Genomic DNA, 12,095 nt, shown 5'->3' with positions numbered 1-12,095 from the left:
ACGTCCCAGAGGCAACAGCATAGGAGTTAGAATGTCTGAATTCAAATCCTTCTCTGCCTCTCAATAGCTGTGTGACCTTAGGCAAGTTGTTTAACTTCTCTGGGCCTTATTTTCTTCCTCTCTAAAACCAGGATGATTGATAGTTACCTCATGAATTTGTGAACTTAAAGGGCCATGAAGTGTCAATGTAGGAAGCATTTTATAGGAGCCATAATATTAAAATATGTTAGGATTTTCCTATTTTGATTGAAAGCATGGATCCAGGTTCATTCAGCTGTTTGGGTTTAATTCCTGACTGATACTGGTTGGCTCTGGGCTTGGGGCAAATCATGTAACTCTTGTGACTCAATTCCTTCACCTCAGTAAGGCAGAGTAACACTCAATCGAATTCAAAGGATTCTTATCAAGATTAAAGAAAAATTCACCCATAGTTTTTTTACCAGGAGCTTGGCAGTTGTGTTTAACAGATGCAGTATGCCGCCAGGGTTATGATAAATTGTTAATGTTAATTATTGAATGTTACTTAGTTATATTATACATTTGGTCTTAATAGGTTATTGAAATGGATGTTTAAATGATAGAATTGTAGTTTGCAGTTACTTTGCAGATACGAAGGACAGAAATGAATTTCAGTTACATGTGAAGTCCTATTTAGTGGCAATTGTAAATTTTATTTCCATAATGAATTGCTTGGCAATTTGAGGTTCATGTTTAGTCTTTAATTCTCACACAGAGGTTGATAGCATGTTTTTACAGAAACTTGTCACATGTCAGGTATGTTCTTTAAATTTGGTTCCTGCTTTGTTTTAACCTCCATAGGTAAGTGTCGGGAGCTGGTATGATATGATGGGGAGTCCCCCGTTCATGTGATATTTGGTTGTTGCCTGTGGCCTGATAACATCCATCCTTTCCTCCATCCCCCAGGCCCTCCTGGGGGACTTCTGCCAAACAGGGAACATTAAGGCAGGGTCAGACCTAGGATGGTGTTCCCAGCCATTCATTACTTGGGAAACTCACTGAGTATCTGGGCGGTGCTGGCTTCTTGTTCATAAGGTCGTGGAGCCCACCCAGTGGGGTTTTATTTAAGGCTGGGGGTGCTGCAGGGTTCATTCCTCAATGCAGTGATATTTTTCAATAAGAGTAATCTTTATCGTGTTTACTCTTTATGTTGTTGAGAATTAGATCAAGTAACTGCCTGGTCCCTGTGGAGATGGAGAATTTATAGCTGTAGGAAGTTGTTATTCTGTCTAATGAAAGTCTTTCCCCTCCCCTCAATGAAGGAAGCAAATGCCTAACAAAGCAAGGCTATGGGGTTTGGCTTTTATAAATCTCAGCCCTGCTCCTAGCAGGTGGATAGGGGTGTTTCCTAGCTTTTGTTTGGGTTTAGTGCTACTTTAACTCAGGCAGAGGGCTTTGGGGCCAGCCTGTCAGACGCCCTGAGGGTGGCCACTTAGTCCATACTCAGAAGACAACAAAGCCAAACATGGTGGGGGTCAGCTTCATCTTAACAACTTCTTAAATGATTAGTTAAGTTGGAAATCGAGGGAGAGAGGCTGCCATTTCCAAAGAGTTTTAAAAAAAATTATAGGGGCACCTGGGTGGCTCAGTCGGTTAAGCCTCCTGCTTCTGCTCAGGTCATGATCTCATGGTACGTGGGTTCAAGCCCCACGTCAGGCTCTGTGCTGACAGCTAGCTCAGAGCCTGGAGCCTGCTTCTGGTTCTGTGTCTCCTTCTCTCTCTGCCCCTCCCCCTCTCATGCTCTGTCTCTCTCTATCAAAAATAAATAAAACATTTAAAAAAATTATGAAATTCCTAATTACATTTGACCTTTTAGGTAAAATACCTGAGAATATTCCATCATTTCATGTGCACTCTTTGCTTTTGTTCTTCTCCTTTGCAGTTGAGTGGGGTTTGTCCAGAGAGCCTCCAGCTGAGGTTCACATATCACTGCCTGTGGCACATCTTAGTCACAACTAGATGACACTTACAAGAATCTTGCTGCTTATTACTAATGTTGGCACTTTGATTTTGTTTTCCACTCATTTTTATAACAGGCAGAAAATGCCAATATATTAGGAAATAAATTGCACCAATAAACATAATTTTGCAAGCAAATCAGAGCTACTCTGCTCTTGTCCCTTTCTGAGCCATCTGGGCCAGCGCACTAACCCCTCTGCCGGTGCAGACGGTGGGGCTCACGTGTTCCACCCTGGCCTTGGAGGGTGGCATGGTAGTGTGTCAGGAGTGTCTCAGAAAGCCCCTGTCAGGAAGTGGGAGCTGCCTTTGTGTGCACTGACCTGTCACTCTTCTCTCAAGGTCTCTAAATGAGGGACAGAAACATCTGAGGGGGGAATAATGATCCATTGTTAAAACCCTCAAGCTGGCCATCCTGTGCCTGTGTATTTGAGTGACAGATCTGCCCTGAAATGTTATAAACAGCCTATGTGTGGAATGACTACGTTCCTGGCATGTTGATAATTGAGTGTTTGTAAATCAGACTTTGCCCAGAAAACTTGAATATGTCAAAGATTCCTGCAAATGATCCATTTTAAAAAGAACCAGATCTGTCTGATGTTTTCAGAAGTTCGTAATATCCAGTGTCAACTGGGTTTTCTTAAAAGGAATGTCTGCCGTGACAAATCTGTTCTGAAGACAGGACAGTATTTCTGAGGTACAATTATTCAGAATCCCCAGAAAATGATCTATGCTTTCATGGGAATTTAATTAGAGAAATGCTATCTCATTAAGGAATTTGCAAGAAGAAGAAATTGTATCCAGTTCAAGTCCTAAAAAGCGTCATGTGTTCACTCACATTGATTTTAGAGTCTCCGTTTCATGCCAGGTCTTTTTGCACATTCATCTCTGAATTTCTTTGGCCAGAAAACAGGCATTTCCCCACTGCCAGTGCCTGGCCCACTCCTCCTATCTTCTCCCCCTCCCCTCTTTGCTTGTGGCCACAGAGTGCACTGACCCTCGTTAGAGTCTGGTGGTCAGCTCAGAGGTCAACCTTTTCAGCAGAATAGTTGGAATTCCCAAGCAGAGCCTTGCCTGATTTTGTTTGTTTCAGCATGTAGTTGGTACTCTTCAGTATTGCTTGTTTTCTGAATATGGTGTCCTTAAATCTGTGACTGCTAGAACTTGGGGTGCCTTCCAGCCTCAGGAGTTTTCACTGATGAGGCCAAAAGTATTCATGGAAGTAAAAAAATGGAAACACGGGTCCTGCTGACCTGCATCACTTGAAAAGGAGAGTGCCTCATTAGGACTTTGTGTGCAGAGCATGGGCGGTGTTAGGCCGGAGCAAACTCGGTGTGACAGTCTTTCAGCCTGTGCTTCTAGGTGCTTTATCATCTCGAAAGGAAGTTAATCACCAAATACACAGCAGGTCTGGTGGTAAAGGAAGAGAAGGGAATCCAGCCCTGTCGCCAGGCCTGGGGTGGCGCTCTCACCGCTCATCAGCTGCTCCAACTCCTGGCTTCTCTGGCGCCTCCGTAAAACACAGGACCCTATTTTTAGTGCTGGGCTGTCATTTCTGATGTGCTGCTGTTGCAAAAATTCAGTAGCAGCTGCACCAGACATCCGGACTTAAAGGCCCCATTTACAATACAGATGAAACTTGTTTACTAAATAGAAGATAATGGAATGTTAGTGAGGCCCTGCTGCTTCAGGACCCTCTCAAAAGGAAGTGCCCTGAGTTCCTTCCCAGGCTGTCCTATACATCAGCTGGCCGTGACCCTGCCTGCGGGATGTGTGTGTGGTGTGTGTGTGTGTGTGTGTGTGTGTGTGTGTGTGTGTGTGTATGTATTCGTTAGTTTGTTCATTCTTCCCTTGCTGTGGTCATCTGCGGCCAGAGAGGACAGGGGAGATCCCTAATTGGAGGAGGCACAGGTCAGCAGGTCCAGGAGGTGGCTCACTGCCCAGAACTTCAATCTCTCAAGCTGCTCATGGCTTGTGTTCTGATCCATCCAGATAGCGCACTTAAAAAGTGCTCATGTTATTTAGGAATCATTAAACTTAACACCAAGGCAGGAACAGACTCTCCTGGGCATGCCTGGGACAGCTGGAGCCAGGACCCACTTGTTTGGACTCTATATTGTAGACAGGATCCCCTTGGCCACTGGTTTTCAGATACTCTGGGTATGGGAACCCCCACCTGCACCCCAGTGCATCAGTATATAAAACTGACTTAAATACTGTTTATGGTGTTTATTTATAATTTTCTTAGAGGTTTAGATGTTTGGCCAGTGGCAGTGGTTAGGGTAACACAGATGAGAATGGCACATGCCGTCAAGACCCTGCGTCTCTGTCTCAAGAAAATGAGCAGTGCAGATGGTAGCTGCTAAATGTGGCTCTTCTTCGAGTTGTAAGGAATTCTTTGAATGGCTGATGACAGGAGAGCGTTATTAAGATTGCCCAATGACAAGCTGCTCTAGTGATGCATTCCCTGCCTCAGGGGACTTAGGGCCAGAAGCAAAGTGAGCGCCCCCTACCTTTCCAGAAGGAGAGTCCTTGCTTTCTACACCATCTTCCATAGCCTGACCTTCACATCCTTAGGGTCCCAAGAGGAGGACGGCCGGCAGATTCGCTCACTTGCTCATGAGTCCTGCTATCTTGCACACTTTCCCGGTGCACCAGGTCCCTGGGATGGATGGGGAGCTCAGGTGATCTGCTGGGCAGCTGTGGCGCCTCTGCGTGAGGAGGTGAAGTCTCTGACCCCACTGTTCTGTGTCCCTGGGGACGGTCTGAGGATTGTTTCGAGGAAGAACTGTTCTTTCTCACAGGGAGATCAGGCACACATGTCATGTTTACGTGCTAGTGCACATGTAGCTCCTGTAGTCAGGCTGGCTGGAGGTGGAGTAAGTACAACTGTCTGTCCCGAGAGGGTCTGAGGAGGACAGAGGGATGGAGATGTGCGTGTGAAAAGCCGGGTGTATGACCACTTGCCTCCCCTAGGCCTGACTCCCTTAGGCGCCCAGGAGAATGGGACATAGACCCAGGGGTCTGCAGCAGAGCCAGGCTGCACTCTAAAAGGAGGTGCCCTGCTGTGGTGGGGCTCTGTGCACTATGTATGACCACGTCACTCTGCATGTTCCTTTGTGTGTTGTTTGAACTGATGACAAGTTTGTGAGACTGGTGCGTTGCGTTGCCTTCAGCGGCATGGCATCTGTCATCCTTGCTGTATGGTGTTCCATTGTTGGGCCTTACCGTACTTTGATGCATCCTACTGTTGATGGCCCTGTGGGTTGCCTCTGGTTAGCGGCTGTTCTCAGTACGCCTCCCAGTGCCCTACAGGGGCAGCCCCAGGCACGTGTCTGCAAGTGGGGCTGCTGTGCGATGGGATGTGTGTGTGAGTGTATCCATTCCTCAATTACTTGGATTGCTAACGAGGCTGGGTACTTTTCATAAGTTCATTGCTGCTTGGACTTCACCTTTGGTGAAGGGCCTTGTACTATGTTTTCCTGATTTTCATACTGAGAGGTCTTACTGATTTGTAGGAACCTGGGGTCTGTTCTCGTAGCTGGAGGTGTATTAAGTGTGAAGCTGGGACAGTGTGGTCCTAGGCAGGCAGCAGGCACAGAGCCGTGGCACCACAGTCGGCCCTCTCCTTCCTCACCCGCATTGTCAGTGCTCCCTCCTAAGGTGTCGCCGTTCCTCTTCAGCCCCTTCCTGTCCTGTTCTCCACTGAAGCTTATCTTGTCGTCCTGGCCTGAGATTGTCCCTGGAATCTATGACTGTCCTTTCTCCTAGATGATGATTCATGTGATATAGCAGAGGACCCTCATGTAATTAAACCCCTCTTTTTACCACACCCCATCGGAAATCATGACCTGGGGAAGGGGTGAGGAGGCGTAGTCACTGATGTGGGGGCATCATGAGAACCTTTCCAATGTATTCTTTCCTTCCATTCTATTTGTTTTATCCTTGGCTGACTTCCCTCAAACACCACTACTACCAGCAGGCCATGCTCTGCACAGGATTGCACTAGTATTCACCTGAGCACTCAAGGCCCCCAACAATCTGATTTTTTTTCTTGCTTTCTTGACATTCTTAATCCAGCATCTTGACTGGGTACAGAGATTCTAAGCTCTGTATAGACAGGGATGATTTGATATGCCCTTGACTGCCTCAGTAATTACTAGTTCATGCTGATTGAAATGTATGACTTTAAGGTAAGAGGCTGGACTGGATAATAGGACTGGGGTGTGTGGGTGGGGGCATTCTATTCTGATTATCTCTTGCTGTGAGGGTGGGGGTGGGGACAAAAAAAAGCAAAACAAGACCACGAAATAAAAACATAGTGGCTCCTGAATCTGCAGTGTGGACTGGGCTTGGTAGGGATGGCTCACCTGCTTTATCTGGTGCAGTGAGACTCTGGGGATCTGTGATCAGGATGGTGCCCACACATGCTTGCCAGTTTGTGACTGGCTGGCTGGCTGCTGGGAGCTCACCTGGGACTGGCAACCACACACAGGCCTGGGTTCTTCTCCCTGTGAGTGTCACCACAGGGCCGCTTGGGTTTCCTCCCACGGAAGGTGGTGGCTGGTTCCAAGAATGAATGTTCCGAGGAGAACTGAAGTTGCCCATCTCAGGACCTGGCCCAGCCACTGGCATGTCCTCATTCCTCTGTGTTGTGTTGGTCAAAGCTGTCACACAGCCCACCCAGATAGATCCAGGGACGTGGGGAAGGGTGCAGGACTGCCCTCCTGGCAGTGAGAGGACTGTCCAAGAATCTGCAGCCCTCTTCAGCTGCCACACACTAACAGACTCCCCCTCCCCTTCCTTCAGCCCTGACAGCCGCTGCTGGAAGAGGAAAGCTGGAGGTGTGCGAGCTGCTGCTGGAGCACGGAGCTGCTGTGTCTCGGACTAATAGGAGAGGGGTCCCACCTTTGTTTTGTGCAGCACGGCAGGGGCATTGGCAGGTACCCGGTGGGAAACAGTGGGTGGCATAGAGCTCACTAGTGCCCGTTTCCCCGGGAGCCACACGCGGCTCCCCTGAGCCCTGTCTGTTTCACGTTCTTGGCCTCTGCTCGTGCAGTGGTTCTACTCAATACCTGCCAGCATTTGACAGGCTAGTGTGGTCAGCCATTGTAGGCCGGTAACCTGACTGGGAGCAAGGCTGGTGACCAGGGGAGACTGCAGCTGCCTCCTTTTAACTGGAAGGGTTAGTCTTCTGTTATGAGAAGAGAAGATGTGCTGCAACATACCTGTTGTCATGATTCTGTGACCCATTTGTCCAGCGCATCTGGAAGAAGACTGATTCTGTTGTGCTCTTTAGAAAAGGAAACATGTTCCCTCTGGTCTAGGACTGTGATTCAGGCTGGTTTCTTATACTAGGAGTGGCCTGTTGTGCAGGGGATCTTTGAGAACAGTAATTCAGTCATTTGTTCATTTTGCAAACAGTGGCCACGTACCCACCCCATGCCGGGCACCAGGTTACATTAAAGCTGCAAACAAATGGATCTTATTAGGAAGAATTTTCTAGACCCAAGTTTACATCACGGAATCGTGATGCTAGTGCAATTGTTAGGAACTACGAGTCCTCCCTACCAAGATTTTGGTTTTTCAGTTCTGTTTCCAAGAGCTTGGTTTGTACCATCTGCTTCCTGTCATCCTTATAACGTCTCTGTGACGCCCTAGCTAATCCTCTGTCCTGGGCTCGGTGTTTCCCAAGTCATGGGGAGGTTCGGAAATCATCTGTCAGTGGATCAAGAATAAGAAAGCAATGGGAATATGCCACCTTCTGTTGTGGCCAGAGGGAGGGAGACTCTGGCCTCCCCTCTGCATAAAGCCCTTCCCACTGGATGGTATTTGTAGGAGACACCTCTCTGGTTTTTTGTTTGTGTTCCCCCGCCTTATCGCCATGCACTGGTTGAAGGCATAGAGCTGCGGCTGGGAATGTCTTCTAGGAAGCTTTGCTAAAAATTGGGAATGTCTTCTAGGAAGCTTTGCTAAAAATTGCCTGCTCAGTTTTCCACCTTAGTGGAAGGTCACACCATCCACTAAGCTAGGAGGCTTAGCAAAGCAAATTGCTTGGGGGTGTGGTGGGTGAATGCTTTCCTGTAGCCCCTGCCTTCCTGTGGGAGTGTGGCTGCAGGATCCCCACCCTGGGACCCGGGACCTTTGCCTGTTTCTTTAGTTCTGCCCAATGATCCCATGAGCCCCATTGTGTCTGTCTGGTCATGACTTGATTGTGATTGATATCTCCCCTTTTCCACGTTAATGTTCATGCCTTGTATGTGCGTGTTCTTCAACTAGAGTAATGAATTAGGTATGTGAAGAAAAGAGTGCATATTTGGAAGAAGGTTCTATTCAGAGGAATACAATGGAAAGCTGGCACAGGCCCTACAAATCACACAGTGTAGAGAAGTGTTTGAAGAAGAGACTCCTTTACTGCTTTGCAGTGTGGAAAACCTGCCTGGGTAGAGAGCACAGGATTGAAAGTGGAGCGGGGAGACTAATTCCAATGTTTCTTTCAGATCGTTAGATTACTTTTGGACCGCGGCTGTGATGTGAGCCTAAGTGACAAGCAGGGCCGGACGCCCCTCATGGTGGCCGCCTGTGAAGGACACTTGAGCACCGTGGAATTTCTCCTTTCAAAAGGTAGTAGCACGGGAGCCCGTGCAGAGGTTTCTTCAGAATGGACAAAGAAAAGAGCTTTGGCAGTGCTTTTCGATTCAACTAAAAAGACTTCTTATGGACATTCTCTGATTTACACACAAGTAGAAAGAATAGGTAGTAGACAGAAGTACCTGTTACTCGGCTGCAGCGGTGGTGACTGTTTTACCAGCTTCAGATCTCACGGACTTGAGTGCCACTGGGCAGGCCAGGTGTTTGCAGACGTGAATCAGTTGCCTCTGGGCTTTGTCTTACCAAGCTCATGTTCTGCAAATGGGCTTTTCTTTCAGGTGCTGCCCTTTCATCTCTGGACAAAGAGGGACTGTCGGCATTAAGCTGGGCTTGTCTGAAGGGTCACAGGGCAGTGGTCCAGTTTCTCGTGGAGGAAGGAGCCGAGATAGATCAGACGGACAAGAATGGCCGCACTCCCCTGGACTTGGCCGCCTTCTATGGCGATGCAGAGACCGTACGTACCACAGGTGGTCACACTGTCCGCCTGCACGCCGGCCAGTGCTGCAGAGAAACCCGAGTTGAACTATTCCCAGAGGGCGTGTGAGGCCGTATTGAGTGTGGTCAGTGTGGACTTGTGTGCCGTGGGGTAGTTTTCATTTTTCTCTTCTCTAGCTTTCAGTCTGTTGCAGAATTTTAGTAAAGATTTTAATAGACTCTTAAAACCTTCAAGATCTGTGATTACAAACTGTGTTCAGACATATGTTGAATATGTATATGTACATGCATATGTAGTTTTATTTTCTTCTCGTAACCCATATAAATAGAGCATTTTAAAATCTCTTTTTTATATATATGAGAAGTTATTAATCAAATAATTATCTGGTTTATTTTTAATAAAAATGTGGCTTGTATAGATACTTAGGGCACTATCTTTATCTCTTTGCCAAATGCCTAAGTCTGATTGAGATAAGAAGGGATAAACATTAGTAATCTAAGAACTACAAAATGTCTTTCAGGGCAGAAACCATGTCCTTGTCAAGTTCCACATCCCAGGCACCAAGCAGGGGTTAAAGATGTTCAGCTCCTTGAGAGTTACCATTTTTGAAGAATTAAATATGTCTGATGTGCAGATTAGCCAGAGAGCCACTGTGTTGCTAGAAGCCATGGAATTTAGAGCAGAAGCTGTCCTTACCCTGCACGTCTGGACCTTGATGCTTTTTAGAAGGCAGTGATGTTCAGGTTAAATGGTCTCAATTTTCTGGACAGGGTAAATTGTACCTAATGTCAGTTTTCAAAAACAGTGCTTTAACTAAACCTCACATATCCACATTTTTATTTTTCAGCTTCTCTTACCTTACCAAATCCTAGTTTGTCAGCATTAGGAAGAATGAGGAGCTTAGCATTCTAGAGTAATTTTTTTTTAATTGTGATTTAAAAATGCATAAAACTCACCATCTTAACCATTTCTAAGAGTTCAGTGGTGTTAAGTACACTTCACATTATTGTACAACTAATATGCATACTTTATCCTGTAAAACCAAAACTCTGTATCCAATAAACAAGACCTCATTTCTCTCCTCCAGTCCCTAATAGGTCACCAACTACTTTGTGAAATGACCACTCTAGTACGTCATACAGGTGGAATCATAGAATGTTTGCCCTTTTATAAACTGGCTTTATTTCACTTAGCAAAATGTCTTCAAGGTTCATCCATGTTGTAGCATGGAACAGGATTTCCTGAATAATTTCCATTGTATGTCTATGCCACATTGTGTTAATCATTTTGTCTGTCAGTGAACACTTGAATTCTTTCCACCTGTTGGTTATTGTGAATAGTCACAAGTCACAATAGTCCACTATGGTTATGCAAATATTTCAGGATCCTGTAAATTCTTCAAGATTTATCTATATTCTTTTGGATACGTACCCAGAAGTGGGATTGGTGGATCAATATTTTTAATTTTTTGAGGAACTTCCATACTGTGTCTAGAGTGGTTGCACCAGTTTGCATTCTGACCAGCAATGCTCAGGGGTCCTGTTTCTTCTCATCTCTCCAGGACTTTTTTTTTTATAGTGGCCATCCTAATGATGTGAGGTGATACTTACAGTTTTGATTTTCATTTCTCTAATAACTAATAATGTTGAGCATCTTCTCATATGCTTCTTGGTCATTTGTATATCATCTTTAGAGAAATGCCTATTCATATCCTTTTTTTCTGTTTATTTATTTATTTTTTTAACATATGCAATTATTTTCCATCATTTACACTACAGTAGTTACAATTACACTCCAAACAGAAAAGCAAAGTAAAAAATCAGAACCCCAACTTCTATTTCATGTAATTAGACTTATACAGAAATTAGAAGGTTAAGTAACAACTAGTTAATCCCCTAATTTCACAGCTCTCTGAAGTGGCAATCGTTATATAGCAGCTTATCTATGAGACATTCAAGACACATGATACAATTTATTACTTGCCCATAAGCTAAAACACAGCCTGCTTAATACCTTTCCTTAAATTCCACCTCTATACTAAAATTGGGATATTTGGGTTTTTTATTGTTGAATTATAGGACTTCTTTGTACATTATGGATATTAATCCCTCCCGTATCATTTTGAATAGCTGGGTCGACTGTCATATTCATGTGAAAATCTAAGCTGACTTCTTTTCAATTTTTTAAAAATATTTCTAGTTATTTTTGAGACAGAGAGACAGCGTGAGTAGGGGAGGGTCAGAGAGAGAGGGAGACAGAATCCGAAGCAGGCTCCAGGCTCTGAGCTAGCTGCCAGTACAGAGCCCGACGCGGATCTTGAACCCATGAACCGTGAGATCATAACCTGAGCTGAAGTTGGAAGCTTAACCAACTGAGCCACCCAGGCGCCCCTAAGCTGATTTCTTTTCAGCAATTTGAGTAGCCCAAGTGGTTTTTCCTCTGTGTTATATGTCTGAATGACTGCTCTTATACTGTTTGAAATCAGTCCATGTACCATGGTCTCAAAACTTGTCTCTTTACATTTCCCAATATTTGAGTCTCTTTCCAAAGTCTTAAAGTGAGATATAATTGGGTTTATGTAATCTCAAGCTGCTAGTTTTTCTAGTTTGCTATACCCAGGCTATGTGGATTTGAGTGTTTCCAGAAGGGTCCCCTTGCTGTAGCCTGCCAGTACTGAGGAGCTGTTGTAGGAGTCTGCCTCCTAAGTAATTGGAGATGAAAAGATGACTGTGGCCGTCCTGTGGTCTGGGAAGTTGATGAGCATGTACTCCTCTGTGGTATATGAATGCACGTACATAACATGTCCCTCCCTAGGAGTGTTCACTGCCTCCCTCCTTGCTGATGGCAGAGTGGGCTTTAGCTGTGAATTACAGTCCTCTTCTCAGTTACCCATTGGCTTCGTTTCCATTAGGACACTTGGTGGCCAGAGGCATGGAAGATGGCAGTAAAGCTAAGACTGTCAGCTCCTCCCCAGGATGCAGACGTGGGTGGGGTGTGGCACCTCTGCCACCAGCCACCTCTCAGGGCTCTGTCT

The 12,095-nt window shown here is 45.6% G+C and overlaps 1 protein-coding gene across 6 annotated transcripts in view; it reads left to right on the top strand.

Moving 5' to 3' along the window:
• TANC1 (tetratricopeptide repeat, ankyrin repeat and coiled-coil containing 1) overlaps window positions 1–12,095 on the top strand; it is a 238,930-nt gene that overhangs the window by 218,451 nt on the left and 8,384 nt on the right. For all 6 annotated transcript variants that reach the window (XM_029934532.1, XM_029934530.1, XM_029934527.1 and 3 more), the window contains 3 exons: window positions 6,784–6,917; window positions 8,475–8,598; window positions 8,904–9,079. In XM_029934532.1, coding sequence (XP_029790392.1) covers window positions 6,784–6,917; window positions 8,475–8,598; window positions 8,904–9,079 — 434 coding nt within the window. The remainder of the gene's footprint in view (window positions 1–6,783; window positions 6,918–8,474; window positions 8,599–8,903; window positions 9,080–12,095) is intronic.

This window comes from Suricata suricatta, chromosome 3, assembly GCF_006229205.1.
Source record: "Suricata suricatta isolate VVHF042 chromosome 3, meerkat_22Aug2017_6uvM2_HiC, whole genome shotgun sequence".
NCBI classification, from domain to species: Eukaryota; Metazoa; Chordata; class Mammalia; order Carnivora; family Herpestidae; genus Suricata; species Suricata suricatta.
Note: the sequence above shows the minus strand (reverse complement) of the source record. Positions and strands in the feature narration are given on the sequence as shown.